This window comes from Melospiza melodia, chromosome 3 (genome assembly GCF_035770615.1).
Source record: "Melospiza melodia melodia isolate bMelMel2 chromosome 3, bMelMel2.pri, whole genome shotgun sequence".
Classification (NCBI taxonomy): Eukaryota; Metazoa; Chordata; class Aves; order Passeriformes; family Passerellidae; genus Melospiza; species Melospiza melodia.
The window spans coordinates 48,169,385-48,187,783 of record NC_086196.1 but is presented as its reverse complement, the minus strand read 5'-3'; the positions used below and the strand labels follow the sequence as shown (position 1 = coordinate 48,187,783).

General features: G+C 42.7%; 1 protein-coding gene across 1 annotated transcript; it reads left to right on the top strand.

The window, feature by feature from the left end:
- Nucleotides 1-12,040: 12,040 nt before the first annotated feature.
- MAP10 (microtubule associated protein 10) lies at nt 12,041-14,614 on the top strand. The gene has a single exon (XM_063151629.1). It carries the CDS (start codon nt 12,044-12,046, stop codon nt 14,450-14,452), a length of 2,409 nt encoding a protein of 802 aa, XP_063007699.1. The 5' UTR covers nt 12,041-12,043; the 3' UTR covers nt 14,453-14,614.
- Nucleotides 14,615-18,399: the final 3,785 nt, after the last annotated feature.

Genomic DNA, 18,399 nt, shown 5'->3' with positions numbered 1-18,399 from the left:
ATCAGATGTATAATTACACATCAGGGTTCACTTAAGAAGTCCGACCAACCTCGAGCCTTCCTGTCCTTCTCTTCACCCTAAAATCTTTCTTTTTTTTTTTTTTTCCTTTCTCTTTTCTTCTTTTCCTACACAGACTGTGCTCTTGGCCCTTTGAGTAGATTTACAAGATCTACTCCTGACCTACTTTTCCATTGTTAGTCCTGCAGCTCCTGTCAAGAAACTTGGCAGAACCAAAACGCTTAGTAGCAAAGCAGCGAAGTCCCCTAATGAGCTACACCAGTGAGCAAACCTTGCCTAGCCTCACCCTGCCCTTGTTTCAGTTCCTTTGTTATTCAGGTCAGGAGCAAACTCTCAAAGAAAGAAGCCTGATCTCCCTCATGGAGTAAAGACTCCGGAACTAAGCTCTTGAATTTAACCAGAATAGTGGTCCAAAGAGGACCCTAGGAAAAAGCAAGGACATTTTTAACTTTTAGGGAAGAAACCAAACTAATTTGTCTCATTTGGAGATTTACTACTTTGAGCAGAAATGTCTGATTTTTGGTACCACTCTTAGAAGCTGGTAACACGACAAAAGCTAACAATAAATGCAAAGATACAAATATAATCAAGGACAAGAAAAAAAAAAAAAAAAAACCAAAATGGGCAGTTTTGAATTTTCTTCTACTCATTTACTTTTTGCACCTGGCAGAAATTCATTGCTTTTCACTCTTTCAACTCTCAACTGTTCTCCATCCCTGCAAGACAACCCATCCATCAGGTGCACACATGTGCATACAGCTCTCCTGGGGCTCTGACTGGCCTGCACACCAGCACAAAGAAGCACCCCATCAGCCAGCAGGCAGGATTTGCAGCACGATTAGTATGTTTCACCCTTGATGAAAAGGTCCTTAACAAAGCTCCACTGACCTCTACCATTCCTAACTAATAAAGAGAGGAAAAAGAACTAAGAAAATGAAAGGAATTTTAACAAGAGAAGCCAGTGCATGCTCTTGTTTTACAGGGTGTTATACTAGACATGGAAATCTTTTTGCAACTTAAAAAGCAGCTAGACAGGAAGCATAACCAACACCAACACTTCTCACACTGGGGAAGCTTCAGCTCCAGATCTGGAGCTTTGCTCTGCCTCTAGCCTTTACACATCCCATTACAGCATCAGGGCTCTAGAAGGTGCAACCACCGGCACAATAAAAATAAAAGTATTGGTTGACTGGGCAAAGTTGAGATTTCCAGCCTCCCTACTATTCTTGCTAGGTTACAATTTTAGGTACTGTTCAGGAAAGAGAAGCCTTTTATTATTAACTGTAGAGCACAGCTTATTTTCTTCAAGCAAACACAGAGGATGTGTAAGTGGCTGAAATTATTGCTGTAAAAGCTAAAGTATATTTTCATCCACAGTGTAAGTAGAGCCACTGACACTATAAGCAGCTCTTGGTACCTATATTATACTCTTAGGTCTCTTGATCCTTGACACAAAAGGAGAGCCTGTCAGCGACACACAAAATTTTTGGCCAGAAGAGTCTATTATGATAATTTAGCTTGGTCTCCTGAACAGTGCTGGCAATGTCCATTCATCCTTTCAAGAGTACCAGCAGAGGAGCCAATTAATTTTGTTTGTGGTAGAAGTAACTGTTTGCAGAATGGCACCTCTCAACTGTTAAGGACTTCAGCAGCCCCCCTTGTCTGGGGCCAAGCCCTTCAAGCCCTTCTTTCTCTGGTACCAAAAAAAGACTTTGGATTCAAGTGATGGAACTACAGAGCCAAACACAAACCTGTGAACAACAGCTGAAATCTCTGTAGGTAATTACTGGTTCCCTGTGTGATCGAACATGTTAGTGATAAAAAAATCATAGCCAACATGTTTTCTCCTAGCTGGCTCTAAGTACCTGCAAACTGTGATTTCCTTTTCTAGTAATATCACATATTCATGGAGCTGTTAAGCTGATAGCATCTTTTATTCAAGTTAATATTGTCTCCTTTTTGCCTGTGTGATTTCAGAGGAGTTTCCAACACACCTCACCACATCTATACAAATATCCTGCTACAAATTATATTGATGATATATTATCCAGCTTGCAGATCAGATAAGATCACAGCACATTGTTTACAGATCTGCCTTTGTGTGTTTTACAGTGACTGTGCCAGTCAACAGTACATTGCAAAGCAAAGCCTTTGTTTATGAAAGAAAAAATAATCTCCTACTGAAGATCTTTTGTTCACAGGAAATCATAAGAGTAAAATTAGAGCAATACAGTTTAATAATTAAGGCTGGCATTTTTCTTGAACAATACACTTTTTCCTGATCCCCTTTATCTTTTTTTCACAGAAATTTAAGACAAAGGATTTTACTTCATTTTGGGTCAATTAAGGGCATAAACGTGGTCACTGAGTGATGCAAGGTTCATCACTGTGCCTTGAGGTATCAGCATCCATCAGCTGTCTGTGCTTGTTTGCATGCACAGGGCTGAGCTAATCGTCAGATTTGGAACTGGGAAGCAACCCCCTTTCAGATTAGCTCAACAGGGACTGCTGGGTTTTGTTTATCTTTCTCTGCAGCACAGTGCAGGGTCCAGAAGCATCTGCAAATGTCACCCAGCAAATCTCCTGCTACTCGGGAGGACTTAGAAGTGCCCTTGATCTCTCCTGTTCTCCTCCTGTGACACAATTATTGTGGCATTTTGTCTTCTAGCACAGACTTGTGCTAGAGTCTGTTGTGAGAAGCCTGGAAATGTTCAGCATCCTGGGGTGATATGAGCTACAGAGCACATGACTGCACACCTGCAGCGTGCCTTTCTGCATTTGGAGAGGCACTGACTGGACAACTTGGGTGGTGCCATTCAGTCCTGTGTCTTCAGTTTATCTCTGTGGCTCATCCCTTGCTCTGGAAAGACTGCCATGGAGAGAACCCTGCAGGGAATTGTGGATGCAGTCCTAGATGCACATAACTACCCCTGAGCTATTAGCTATGGGTCCATTTATAGTAAATAGTAACAAGTCAAACATAATTTTTCAGGGCTCATCTCTATTCATCTCTATTCAGTTCCTCCTGCATTTGGCCAGGCAAGCTCCACCTGCAATAACTCTACCATTTCAGGCTCCACCTCTGACTCTCAGCATCAATGTGCTTGGTTTTGCTTTACACTCTGGTTGTGAAAAATACTCTTAAAATCTAGTACAAGAAAAATAGAGTAACTGACCACTCTGTTTGTCTGCCAACCTCACCAAAGATCAAAGTGTAGAGTTCAAAATCACCCCACTCAATGGCAGATATTTAACCAAGGCAGCTAAACACATCTTGGTTCCTGTACAACCAACACACAGCAGGAGACTACTCAGAGAGGCAGTCTGCTAATCTGAAGCCCTGACACTTCTGGAAGAGCCTCTCATCCCTTTCAGCAGAGGGCCAATGTGGCCAGGTTGCCTCTACTAAGTAGGATGAATGCAGGCCTTAGAGCAGAGATGAACAAACGGGGTAGACATGCAAATGAGAGGAGCAGAGAGTGAAATGAAAGCTACTGCAAAGTTGATATCTGTGCGCAGTGTTTTCCACACACAGATTAGAGGTGCAGGGGTTTCAGTCTGCTCACCTCTTGCTAAGAATTACACACAGCCATCCCCTCTCTTGCTGTCCCACCACAGCCAGGCACTCATTACAGGTCACAGCACCACCTGCCCGGTGCACTCAGCAGAATGTGCCGTTTTCCTGATTAAGATCAGCCTACAGAAACACAGCTGAGTTTTCAGCAAGTGTTTTATTCACTCCTGCTTGCAATGATACAGACAGCTTTCAACAGAAGTGAGAAGGTAGTAGGGGGAAGGAATCTTCCTCTGAGAATTTCCAGTGTTAAGGCCTTCATGAAAGATGTCATTATAAGGAAATGAATGACTGCATTTGTCACCCTCTGGGAGGTCTCAGAATGGCTTCTATTTTTATCTCTTCTTACCCCTTAAAGGAACTGAGAATAATATTTGTGATTCCTGACTGAGGACATTAATGTTTTAAAAAGCTGCTATTCCTTCCAAGGCAGTAAAGTGAATAACCTCTTCGGGTTTTTCACTAGTTTGCCTCTTGAAATGAAATTTTGGTGACTGTGTTACTAGTAAGATGTGTCGGCACAACCATCCAAACCTATTTCTGTCTATTTATCTGGGATTGAATCTTAACAAATCTGAAAGATGTATGATCAGCTATTACCTGTGCAAAATATGCTTGTTTTCCATTCTTGAAGTATTTTTGCTGCTATGCACTGTTTAGTCTGAACTTAGAGAGCCCAGAGAACATAGGCTCAGTAAAATCATATGTGTTTACTGAAGATAAAGGGCTGAGTGAAAAAAAAATAAAGTAAAAGGATGCTTTCAGAACAGAAAAATTTCACGGGTAACTGTTACATTGGTACTAAACCCTCTGAGTGTAATGATCTGCCTGCCTGGAGCAGAAGCATTTTTATTTATAATCAGCACAGTGAGAAATCATTAGTCCAGTTACCAGTACATTCATGCCTTGAACAAGTGTCCACAAATTTAAGAAGGCTTTTTGAAAAACCTTCACCCACCACTGCAAGACTGGATGAGACTTATCTAGACGACTGTGGATGTTGCATTTGATGAAGCAGATGGGTCACTGCTGAGCACACACTATTACCTTGCCAGCGGCTGGGTCTATTGTCAGAGCAACACTTTTGGCCTCCACTGGCCCAAAGAGCAAAGCATCAGTGCAGAAATCGAGACTGGAGATCCCATCAAAAGGACATGGCAAGAGCCTTGCTTCATAAGGTTATATTCTATGGAGCAAAGATTTCATATATATTTTCAATCACTGCATTTCAAATTTCACTCTTCACATGAAACCATTACCAGCCCAGTCACATGTTCACTGTCTCAGGATTTAGCATGGAGGACAGGTTACTGCACCCCTGAGTGACCTAGTACAGAAACACAGCAGGCCTGCATTTTTCTGAACTTTTTCTTCTTGATTATTTCCCCTGCAAAATTAAAATAAGCAATTTATAAACAAATTTAAATTAGCATATTGAGGACAGTTTATTATTTATGAGATGGAAATCACAATCTTGGATGACTGAACTCATTAAAGACACTTTGGAACAGTTCCCATGTATTTCTTCCACGGTACCCACACAACAAATAATTCACACAGTAATTAATGCCACGTCTTCCCAAACAATACATGCTTCCGACAGGAACTGTTGAAAAAGGAAATGCAAGAAACTGCACCAAAATAGCAAGGAGCTTAAAATACATACCAGCAAAACCAGGAAGTTTTGTGTTATGGCAGTAAGATGCTTTAGCTGAACTTACTGGGCCAAAGATATCCCTGAATAAGTTCACAAAAGGTCAGTGGAGCTAGCAAGGAGGGAGTTTGGCCAGCCAGGTCTCTGCACTGGCACAGCTTTTGTCTGACCTTGTGTCAGGGGCTTGCAACAGACAGCACTCTGTCATCCTGCCGCACGGACTACAGCAAGAGAAAGAAGTCTGTTTTCCTTCCTAGCTGTAGCCCACAGGGCTATTTGCATTTCAGTGAATGAAATACTTTTCCAGCATTGTGACAACCTGTAAGAAGTCCCTGGAGGCACAGTCAAACTCTGCACCGCAGCGCAGCGCTGGGATCCCCATCCAGGGCCAGCGGAGGCAGCGGCAGGGGTGCAGCCGTGCCAGCACAGCGCCGGGCCCGGAGCAGCCCTCCCAGGAGCTGGGGAAACAATTGGCTCAGGCAGGCTGCCACATTATCAGTGCCTAAGAACTCTGCACGGCAACACGGGGAACCTCGCCGATGGCCTCTCGGTTGCTCCCCGTGTGCTGCAGGGTCCCTTCTGAAACAGGGGACAGAGCTGGGCGGGTCCTGCAATGAGGAATTGCTCGCTTCCATCTGCTCTTCGCCGCTGGTGAAGGGCTGGTGGCCTCACCACCGTGCTGTGGTGCTGCATTTCAGGGGCAAGCAAAACAATCCAGATGTTAGCCACTTGCCATCACTGGCCAGGGAAAGGAGCCTGCGGGGTGGGCAGGGATGCTGTGTTCTCAGCAAATCACACATTTATTCCCTTATTCACTCAGCACCTCTGTGAAACACTGGTCATGTTTTCTAAGAGGAATTCAAGCATAGAGAAACTAAATCTTCCCAAGAAGATCTATGTCAGAAGAGAAGATTGCAGCTAGATTTACAGATTCCCACATTTATCATCCTAAAATACAGTTTATTTTTTCTTTCTGATCAATAAAGCCATGTAATGGGCCAGGATTTTTCCCTGTCCATACATTTCAGTTTCACATCACAGCCACTACCATGGTGAGAAACAGCAAGTTACAGACATTAGCAGGAGACCAGAAAGAAATACTCTACACTTGCTGCCTGGCCGAGCAAGAGCAAGGACAGAAGCTAGAAGGGATGAAGCATGAGGGAGGGACAGCACTGTTGATATCCTTGGAACATGTTAGCCCAGAAAAGAACCTAACCTTGCCACTAGAAATCCCACTGTAGGCAAGCCAGGGATAAACTTTCAGGATAGAGCCACCTCTCTCACAATCCACCTTACTGAACCATGGGGTTTCCATCATGTCTCCCTGGAAAACAAGAAGGGAGATGAAAAATACAGGGCATATTGGCTCTTCTTTCTGAAACCTCTGAAAGCAACTTCTTAAGTCCAATTCAGTAAGTGGGATGGAATTTTTCTACTCCCTTCCCACCAGGCACAGGCAACTGGACATAACTCAGCCTCATGCACATCCAGTGAGGAGGATCTGGTCTGGCTCTGCACATGCCTGTCTCTTTTTATTTTTGTCTCTCTAAAGGAGAGCTCTCAAAACAGCTCAACTGGTTTTAAGTCATTTTTAAAGGGACAAAGGAAACATCAGAGGCTGACAATGTGCAGCAAACGAAACAGCTGTACTGTAAAAAAAAACTCTGAAAAACATACTTTACAGTGGTAATTATGACAGATTAAACAATGAGTGTCATCAGTGTGATGGTACAAAGCACACCATACTGTTTCCTACTCAAATATTTGCAGACATCTCTGATTTTTTATTTTAATGAAATCTCATCCAAGTATTGAATTGGTTTTAAGAACCATCCTGAGGCTCATAAGAGCTTTCGCTGTCAGGAGCCCTGTCAGATATTTGAACTGCAATTTGTCTCCAATGGTTCCCAGCTTGAGCTAGAGAAATGCTGTAAACATATCCTTTTTAAGAGGTGACGAGTCTGAAAAATCACTGCCTGCAAAGACAATGTCTCTGAGAGGAGCTGAGGACCTCTCTGGCCATACAGTTACAACAGGAATTTTAAGGATCCCCACACCTTGACAGAAACTTTTGCTGCAGATTTTCTGTGCTTCTTAAACATATCCAGAACTGCTCTGTTGTGTGATTAAGCTGTCCTCTTCGGATGGCTAAGCACCTGGAATCCTCCCTCATTCACTACATATGTGCATGACAAGTATGGGCTGCAACCATGAAGACAAAGGAAATAAATCAAATCCTTCTGAGGACTTTTGAGAGCTTCACAGCTATTGGATGGGAAGTGACACAGTTTAAACAATGATACATTAATTAACTATAAAGGACAGCATGTGAACCCCTGGAATTTCTGTTAATACCAAATGAGTTTGTGATGGTTTATATAAAATAAGAAACTGATAGAAAAGCCTCCATGTGCTAATAACACCCAGATATTTAAGGAAATTGGCTTTGAAGGTTGCTGGGCATAATACAAAGAATATTCAATGAACTGAATCCTGAGGTTGACCCTTCACTATTATTTTGTTCTAAGCAAAAATGTCTATTTGCTTTAATAAGAACTCTTTTCAAATAAAGGAAATCACCTTAGATGTGACCCTTGTGGATATGCCTACTGTCACGTTCAATATAGTTGTCTGAACTCCTGTATTTGTGACAACTTGCCTCCTGTTGGCTCTCACAGTCCTTGCCAGATTTTTCCTTGTTTCCTTTAGGTGGCTTCTTGGACTGAGTTTCACTGCACCTAAGATGATGATGGCTGCTCAGCACAGAAGGAGAAGCTGTGCTTTGCCGCAGTGCCATTAATCCCTGAAGAAATTTGGAATCAGAAGACAACCTGGCATGGGCTGTATTCCTAAGCTGTCTGTGAAAACCACATGCATTTCAAAGGCCAACCATTTCCCCCACCAATCCTGCGTGCCACCCCTGCTGACTTGGAAGAAGTAGCTCTGTCATAAGCCCCAAGTCTCACCGCTCTGAAAAAGTGAAATACTAAGGAAAGCGATGAAATCATTAAAAAGACGGGAAACAGACGGGTGTTTGCCAAATGGAGAAGGGCCACATGACTAGGCAAAGAATGTTTATTTTAGCACTCCCAAAGTCTGCTAAAGATAGCAGAGAGTGAAAATAAACGTGAGAGCTATCACACTGAAGTAAGAGGAGTTCACAAGCATCTTTAGGGCAGTAACACAAGGGAGGAATTTTGGAGCTGTATGTCTGAGCAGGTTCTGTACCAGCTGCTCTGACCACCCAAACAATGGGGCACTTTGTGGACAGGCAGGTACATACTGGGAAGTGGGGCAAAACCACAGTATCCTTCATTTTGATGGATAACAAAATGCCTATGCCAATAATACCATTGCAACTGTTCCTAGAATGCTCCATGCATCACTAGATCTGGGTCAGCACAAAATTAAGGATCATGAATATGGACACGGAAAAGTTCCCTGCAAGACTCTGCGCAATATACTGAAACATATGCAAATAGCAATAGAATACATTCAGCTCTCTTATTTGACCTTATTTCTTTTCAAAATTTCTTCTAGATTTTTCAAGAGAGAAACCTAAATACATTGCAAAATCCTCAAATGCTTTGCTTCATATTTTTTCTGAACTGATGAAGAGAGTTATCGAAGACTGCCATGCTAATTCCTGAATTTCTTCCTGTTTATTGCCCTTTCACAAGAGGCTGACTCAACAGACAACTGAGAAAAGACTAAGTAAGTTTTCTCTGGGTGGCATTTTAAGCTGGAGTATTTTAAGAACTGCTATAATGTTGCAGCTGAGTATTCCAGCAGACTGTCTGACTCCTTTCTGAATCAGAGTGCCACCAGGCCAAATATTTGCACAAATTCCATGCATTGCCCTGTACAATCTGCACAGAGAAGAGCAATTTTATATGCAGGTAAACAGTGGCTCTTTATGCCAGCATTAGATCTCTAAAAAAATGCAGTCTTTAGAACAACACCAGAATAGGCAGATTCAATTGTGAATCTAGCAAAATCCACACTTTCTCAAGAACTTTTTTTAATGTCCTATGTCTCAATCCATAGACAGACATATAATTCTATAGACAGATCTTTTTGTGAAGAGAGATCAATAAATCTGAAATTGTACAGAATTAAAGGCAAAAAAAATATATCTCAAAGCCTTCCAAACATAGATTTGAACCAAAGTTGCTGAGTTGCTGCTAATGACACCAATTGTCTGGGTTGGAATTTTTTGAAACAGAAAGTTGGTACTTCAAACATCCAAACAAGGTCACTGAAAGATTTCACTGAATCAGCAAAATTTCTCAGTCTTCCAGTCTTTTAGAAAAAAGCCAGAAAATGTGAAGTCTATTTATAAGAAAGGAGAACTGAGAAGAAGCAGAGCTATTCTAAAAAGATTACTAAATGTAACTAATTTAGATTTGAATATGTACCTTGGAGTGGTACAGGTAATGAAACTTTGCTCCATAACCCTGCTTCTGCAGCATGACTGTTTTCTAAATCACTCTTCAGTGATACGCAATCTAAAGAAGTCTTATCACAAGTCTTACCTCCTTTAAATGGTGGTTAGTAGAAACTAAGACTATTAAGAGGAAAAATGTTTTTTTTTCCTAACTTGCAATTCAAAACCACAATGTTGTTTCCTGTTTATTTTGAATAGAAATATGCTCAATCACCAGTGGATTGACTTAATAAAACATACTAACTGCAACAAACTCAAAATTCCTTACTCCTTTCTATTTAAACAATTGTTTCGTCACCAGCTTGCTGACTGATCTTACACAGCTTATTAACACCTACAGTTTTCACAAGTATTCTGTACTTTTTATTTTTATTGTCTGTGCAGAACAAAATATAGGAATTGTCTGATTTTCAGGGCCATGAAACTGAAAACTTCAATGTGCAGAGATTCAGCATCTTAAAAAAAGAATATGGTTCCTCCATAATTCACCCCCAAACTCCAGTTGCAGTTACCATGCAGAAAGATGCATCCTCCTCTACAAAGATGGCAAGTTTCAAATATAAGAGAATAGAAATCATGGACTAAACCTCACAGTCACAGTAACATCCATCTATAAAATAGGAAAAATGCTGATCCATTGTCTTTGTGGGCAACCTCAAGAGTGACCATTTTACCACTGTGAAATCTCTGTCAATTTCAGTGTAACAGAAGTCCTCTGCCATTTCTCCTGTATGGAGAACATCTGCTAAACTGGAGGAGGAGAAGGAAACACAAAAAAGCAGATGGCAGGACATGAATACAGTAGTAAAACAGACTGGCCATTTGTCTTGTCTGCCACAATGCCAGTACAGTGCCACACGTGAATGCTGGCAGCCTTAATGGCAGGAGATGTGTAGCTCTAAGATTCACGTGCTTAGAATAGTGGCAGCAGAGGAACTGAGAACTCAATTATGTAATTCTTGAGTCCTCATCACAACCCAGGAGTCAAATTCCTTAACTCTCTTCTCAGATATAACAGCAAATGAAGGGTGAAATAATAATCAAGGGATCTGACCAACAGGGAAGAGTTGGATTTTTTGACCACCTCCTGTTGGTTTCTACTTTTCTAAAGAATTGTGAATTGACACCTGAAGGAAAATGGGGGGAAAATGAGGAAATAACCAGAAAGAGAGAGGGGATTGGTTTTTCTTTCAGTTACTTTGCTGCTGGTAAATAATGAGGGTGTACCGTAATTTTAATCCAACATCCTCAGTTAAGATGTTGTTTTAGAGTCAACTTACTAACTGAAGAAAAGAACACAATTTTCTTTCTATCTCAGCAGGTATTCCTTGTGCCTGCAGCAAGGAGACTGTGGTGTAAGGGAAGCTGGCCAGAGAGGGAAGGGCACTCTCTTTGCCAGGCAGAAGGCCAAGGAATGAAATTCTTCACAAGTGTGTTGACTTCAACTCCCACTTTACATGCAGACAGGAGAGAAAATATGAGTTTATCAATGCATATCCAAGATACTGTGGAAAGACTCTTCAGTACATAGCCCTTGACACAGACTCCCATGTTTCTTTTGGAGCAGGAACAGGCTGCAACTATGCATAGGACAAGAAGACATAGTCTTAAGCTGTGCCAAGAGAGGTTTAGCTGGACATTAGAAAGAATTCCCTGAGAAAAAGTGTGATTAGATATTGGGATGGGCTGCCCAGGGAGGTGATGGAGTCACCATCCCTGGAAGTGTTTAAGGCATAACTGGACGTGGCACTGAGTGCCACAGTCTGGTTGACATGGTAGTGTTCTGTCAAAGACTGAACTTAATGATCACAGAGTTCTTTTCCAACCCAACTGATTGAGTCTGCAAATGTGAAAACAGTTTAAGGTCCCTAAACGCCCCCACAAACACCACTCCTGCTGCCTGATGGTGCACAGAGCCTACTCCACCCCGCTCCTTGTTTCTTGAGAACTCCAGTGGGCATCACACGACCAGGGTGTTCAGAGCCGAGGGCGGGACCTCGACGGCTGCTGCCACCACACACCAGGCGCTTGTGCTCAGACGCCGGAGAGCGCTTGTTTCCGTGGGCTGCGCGTGCTGCCCCCCACGCAGCCACCAGGGCGGGCGGCCAGCATGTTAGCAGGAGGCACACTGGAGCCGCTGGAGGCACACACCCCTGCCGGTGGGACGCGGGGCCGAGCAGCGCTGAGGGCCCCGGGCCCGAGTTCCCTCCCGGCCGGGAGCCCGCGGCCCCCGGGCTGCGCCGCGCAGGCAGCAGGGCTGGGACGCGACTCTCGCGAGAGAGCGGCCGGCCTCGCCTGCACCCCGCACACACCCGGGCCTCTCGCGAGAGCGGGGCCCGCGGGCGGCATGGAGCGGCTGTTCGCGCTGGAGCTGCTGGTGGAGGCGCTGCGGGTGGTGGAGCCCCCGGGGCCCGTGGAGCTCCCGGGGCCCGCGGAACACCCGGCCGTGGCGCTGCGCCTCTTGGACTTCCCCACCCTCGTGCTGCGCCCCGCCGCCGCCGCGCCGCCCCTGCGGCCGGGGCAGCCCTTCCCCTTCGGCCGCGGCAAGCGCTGCCTGTTCCGCTGGCGGCCGGACGCGCTTTTCGCCGCGCTCCGCCGCCGCCCGCTCCGCGCCCTGCTCCTGGCGCTGCCCGCCGGGCTCGCCCCGGGACCGCCCCGCCTCCTGGGCAGCTGCGCCGTGTCCTTGGCCCCCGCCGCCGAGCTGCTGCAGCGGCCCGGGGCGCCCTCCTCCTGCGGCCGCCGCGGCCGCTTCGCGCTGCGGGACAGCGCGGGCCGGCCCGTCGGGGAGCTGCTCCTGCGCTACCTCCTCAGCAGCCTGGAGGCCGGTGGGGCGCGTCCCGCCAGCCCTCGCCCTGCCACACCGCCTGCCGCCACCCCGGAACCGCGAGACGAGGAGAAGGAGGAGGAGGAGGAAGAGGAGGAGGAGGAGGAGGGTGAGCAGCTGGAAGGCAACATCTTTTGCCCTCCGCTGCTCTATTACAGCCGTGAGCCGGCTGAGCCTCAGCGGCCGCCAGCAGCAGTAGGGCAATGGAAGGATGTCGAGCCGCAGAGACCGCAGGAGAAGGACAAGGGCCACAGCCCACCGCGTCCCAGTGCTGGGCCCTCGCTGCTGCACCCCGCCAGCCCTCGAGAGCCCCAGCCCGCCCCGGTGCAGCTGCCACTGCTCAGTGCCTTGCTGGCAGAGCTGTCGGTGCTCACCCGCAGCGCTGTGCCTGCTCCTGGTCTCCATCCCCATCTTGCCTGGCCCTACCAGGCCCCAGGGAGTGGGGACACGGCCTCACAGCCTCCCAGTCACTCTGCTGCCCTGAGGCCTGCAGAGACACCTGTGGGGCCTGGCAGGAACAGTGAAGTCCCGAGCCCTCCATTTAAACAAGGCAGTCAAAAGGCCATCTCCCCAGAGTCTTCTGGGGTTGGGAGACGACCCAAGAAAGCTGTGCCTGAGGAACAGCCAGCCTGTGAAAGGAGCTGCAAAGCTAAGGAGAACAGACCTCCCAGAAAGAAATTGTTGTATGGGCTAACAAATACACTGAGGCTACGGCTACAGAAGACCAACCCAGATAAGCTGATAATTCATGAAAGGAGGGAGCAGTACAGAAAAAAGCAAATGGAGATGCTGAATGGGAGAAGCCCCTTACCCAAGAGAAAACTGGTCAGAAATACTGAAGAACAGCATGTGGTGTCTTGCAGGCATTGTAGCACACGAGGCAGTTCAAAGCGGAATAATCAGTTGGATAAAATTGTTCAGACTTCATTAGAAAACAGTGCTCTCTCAGAGTCAATTTCTGTGACAGGAGATAAATCCCCTGGCCTGCAAAAACAGTCTATTGCAAGTCTATCCAGGAACGATTCAATAATTACAGCCCCCTTACCAGAGGAAACTCTGTTAAAATCTGCTCATGAGGAAAAGTATGCAAAAGCTCAACTCCCAGCAGCATTCCCATCAGACACTAATGCAAAAGGAAGTTACAACGACACAATAAACTTAATCCATCATAAAACCATGGAGCATGATGATGTATCTGTTATAAGTGGTCATAAACTAAACTCCAGCAGGAGTGTTGAAAACAACTCTGAATTCATATACTCTGATGACTTTGTTGCTAGTCCAGAGAACACAGATTGTTCAGAAGATTTCACCAATGCTGAGAGTACAGGCAGAGACTTGAAAGTTTGTGACAACAGTCCTGAACCTCTGTGGCTTGAAAGACCAAAGCAAGATAGGTCAGATACAGAGCCAGAATCCAGCAGGTCCAGAATTTCAAAGACAAGTCAAAGAGCTCAAAGTACTTCAGATCTTGTGCCAGTTCCTTCAGCTTCATCTCCAGTCCAGTCTTTGAGGAGAAACTGTAACTTTAAAACCAGCATGGGAACTAGTGCTGAATCTGCTGATTCACTTAACCTTGCTGAGATGGAGGCATCATTATTGGAAGATGAAGAGCAGAAAGCCCAACAGATGAGTAAGGAAGAGAACAGGGGTGATCGACATATTAAAGAAATATCTTCACCAAGAAGCAAACAAGTTAAATCTGATACTGATCTGAATACAGGAAAGGGGCAGACCTCTACAGGACAAAAGCAGTCAGTAACTCAAGTTAGCTCTTACTTGCCGTCTAACATGTCTGATCTTGAACTTAGTGTTCTGGAAAACAGTAGGTCAGACAAAGAAGATGATTTTCTGGAAAAACTACATGGCCCTAATCAGTACAAAGACATCAGTGAACTTGTAATAAACAAACTCCCAGGATACACAATGTAATTATAAGTTTTCACTGTCTGGATTAAGATACAATATTTGAACTTTGTAAATCCTGTTACATTTAGTTAAACTAAATTTAATATTTTATCATGTACACTTATTACATCAGTGAATTTAGTTACAAGATTTTTAAAATAAATTACTATTTGAATCTCTAACAAATGGTGTCTATAGCCTGACTTCAGTGTCAGTATCTTAACACAAAAGTAATCCAAAGAGCACATGAAGCATAACTTACTGTCAGAGCAGAAATTGAGACAGAAGCAGCAAAAGCAGCCAGTACCAACAAAAGTAGTCCAGGGTAGATGTAATATCATCATACCAGAACAGCCAAGTACAAAATTCATTCCTAACCAAACAGAAGGTTTTATTCCTCCTGAAAATGTCCAAGCTTCCTTTTCATTAGAATTAGTTATTTAGAACATACAGTCGCAGCTAGTAGCATCACAGAATTTTATCAGCTAGTCAGTATAATGATGTGTTTGTTTCCCTTTTCCATCACTACATACAGTAACCAGAACTGGATGAGTCCTTTTAGAGTTTCTTAGGTTGAAGTTTCATTTAAGTCAGATTTTCACAATTTATTATTGAATAGTGTAAGAATTATTGGTGGTAGTAAATCTGTGTAATTTGGGCAAGCTTTAAGAGGTGGATGGAAGTTACTTGACCTTGAAGACTAAGGGTATGCAAGGAGTAGGGAAGAGCATAGTAAATCTTCAACGCTTCACAACTCCCTGATTGCATTCTCTGACTCTAGGGAAAGAGGTGGGGTCAGCACCCACAGTCCAGAAACTTGGAACAAATGAGCATATTATGTCATGACGTAAAGATGTGAGGTAATGAGAAATTTGCCATGTCTCCTTTGCCATTAAAATAGTTGAACTGATGTCTGCTTTTGATTTCGAGTTTGCTTTTTATGGCTTCCAGTTTGATCATTGAACTTAATGTCTTCTGTTTAACTACAGAGGTTTTTCTAGAGTCCATGTGCTGATCCTAAATTTTAGAGGTGCTTTTTGACTTGAATTCCTGCCTTAGTTTTTAGTCTCATGTACCCCTCTTTCCCCCTCTTTGAGTAGTTCATCTCCTGTGTCAGCTTTACATTGCTAACTATCTCCTCAATTAGGACAGTTATCCTCAGGGTTAAATGACAGATTTATCCACTCCCCTTTTCTTTATAATTTACAATCTGACTTACACAACTCTGAACTTTACACAACTTTTTCATTTCTCACTGTAATTTTCCATGTACTTTACTACAAGAGCCAGTGTTTACACTCTAACATCTTGGAGGAGCTTTTTCCTTTCCCTCCTACTATGTGTTTATTTTGTAGGAATGACAGCACCTCTCCTATTTAAAGCATGAACATCTGTGAGGATTATTGGAGTATCTAGTGTTGACTTCCTAAAAACCACTAGTAATATTTTTAATCTAAAGGTAAGCAGCTGAAATTACCTATATATACGCCAAAGGAATCTCTGGCCAAAGGAATTCCTAAATCTTATTTAGGGTTTCTTTCATCAGCTACAAATTTAGAACAAATTTTTTTTCCCCTTTTTCTTGCAATGCCATGGACTTCTTTGATAAACATGGATTCCAACTGTCATTTATACATGGCAGTTAGTCTGATTTTATTGATGGAGTAATGTCTTGCACGTCTCATGAGCAAAACTGTCATTAAAATACAATGCTGACCAACCATTTCTACAACGTGGCTATTTAAATGAGTTGCTAATGCTACAAGTGAACAATTTGAAGGACATTATTTAATAAAATTTTATTTCAAAAGAAAAAGTTTAGTTTCAGCTCCAAGCAGGTGGAAACTCAAGGGCAAATTTCCAGTCTTTTTTCTACCCCCTATTCCATCTTCAATTTTCAATTTTCAGAAGCAAATATGGTAGGACAATATTTCTTTTGTTTAAATAATGAAACTAATCTATTTTCAGCTGATTTTATTTGGAATAAAATTTCTAATGTTTACTGTGTAATAGCATTTATAATTTTATCAGGAGAACAATGAAAATTACAAAAAATGCATACCAGGAAGACAATAGAAGACATTACACTGGAACAAAACTGCAGCATCATGCTTGCATGGCTTAGCTTGTTTTTTTCTTTTCAAATATATACTCCAGGTAGTGATTATTGCATGGAGAGATTAGCAAGTAGTTTCTGCCCCCAGGGATAGTCTTTTCAGATATTACTATCTTGTTGTGAGAGTAAATTCATTTTTACTTAAAATTCAAACAGCAGCTCTCTGTCAACAAAAATGGGAAAGAACTTTGTTATTGAAAACTCATAAACCATTATCTTAGCAAGAAATAGCTGCTAATGACAAGAGGATTTTATGTCAACACAACAGAACAAAACAGATATTAATTACCACTATAAAGTATTTTTAAATGGCCACAGCAGACTCCCTTTTGTACAATTCCTATAGTAATCTACACCTACATTACACTAGCTAGCCAGTTTTGTTATTATAACTTGCAGCCTGTAGCCCTGTTATCAAGTAGTTAAGACCTGAGTTTTAATAAGAGATGTCTCTAATGGATGTTTTACACCATTCTTTCATCATTTTTAAACTGTAAGGGCTGAATTGCATGGATGATGTTTGTGCAGGGGATATGACAATATGCTGGGAGAAGCAAATAATAGCATATACAGTGCAATTCTTGCACAGCTGTCCCAGAAGTAACATAAATACTTAAGGATACATGATCTCATTGACTCATTACATCTAAAAATTTCCTTGCTGCACACTTTTAAACAGGAAACTATATTTACTTCAAGTCTTATATTGTTGTAAACTTTAAACTTTACTACAGCGAAATTAAAAGGTGAGAAGTAATTATCTAAACTTATAGATCCTCACTAAACAAAGCCACCTCACTTCTTACTTTAGACTTGTTACTTTAACAAGATTGCTTTAAATCTGTATGATATTTTAGAAATAGCTTAGATGGGTGTTCAAAAACATCGTTTCATTGCTTAAGTTTAGGGTGGTTAAATCTGCCCAAATAAAATCAAATTTCATGTTTTACAACAAGACCCAAAACAAGAAATAAACACTTAGATCTACACATTAATTCAGATTTTATGACTTTTGCTGTAACTGTTTTTTAACAGTTATTTCAGCATACTATTTACTAAATCAAATCTAGATAGCCACTACTATGTAACTGATAATGTGATGGGAAGAGCAGAATACTAAATACTGATAGTTTCTGGCACTCTTCCCTTTCTATTGTAATATTTTCCTGCTTCTAGTACTTCTTACAAATCTTATTACTTGATGGCCAAGAACAGTGCTAAGAAATCCCAGCCAGGTAGGTTTCCTCCACTCCATTTTTTTTTATTCCTCAGCACTCTGATTAGATGACACAGTTTCTTCTCTGTGATTTCTATGATGACACTTCCTACCACCTATTTTAGTACTTGTAATCCCTTCATCATTCTGGAAATCCTTTTCCTCAGTTCTCTGAAATTCCATCCAGCCTTGGTAACAGTGCAATTGAACTTGAACTTGACTTGTTCTTACTACTTTCATTTTTCTAAGCCCCAGTATTTGTGATGCCTGGTATTGTAATAATTTTGTTTCTTTCTGTGCAAGTGCTGCTCAGTCATTATTTAGATGTTAGTCATTGTTTAGAAATCTTTATAACTTTGCTTCCTTTTTCTTAGCATTTGTCATCAGCATTTACTACTTGCTTGTCTTTGATTGTCTAAAAAGAAGTCAAATAATTGAATCTTGTATTTAGACCTTTAAAAGGTTTCATTTAAAGACTTCTACATGCAAGACCTTCATCAGTGGCTGTGTAACATCACTCATTCAGAGCTGTAGAATGTCCATTTAGGACTGTGAACATTTGCTCATAGTTATCATTTCCCATGGCAGACAGCAAGCTTCTCTGTCTCTACCAAACTCTGCCTTTTAAGCCTTTTTAAA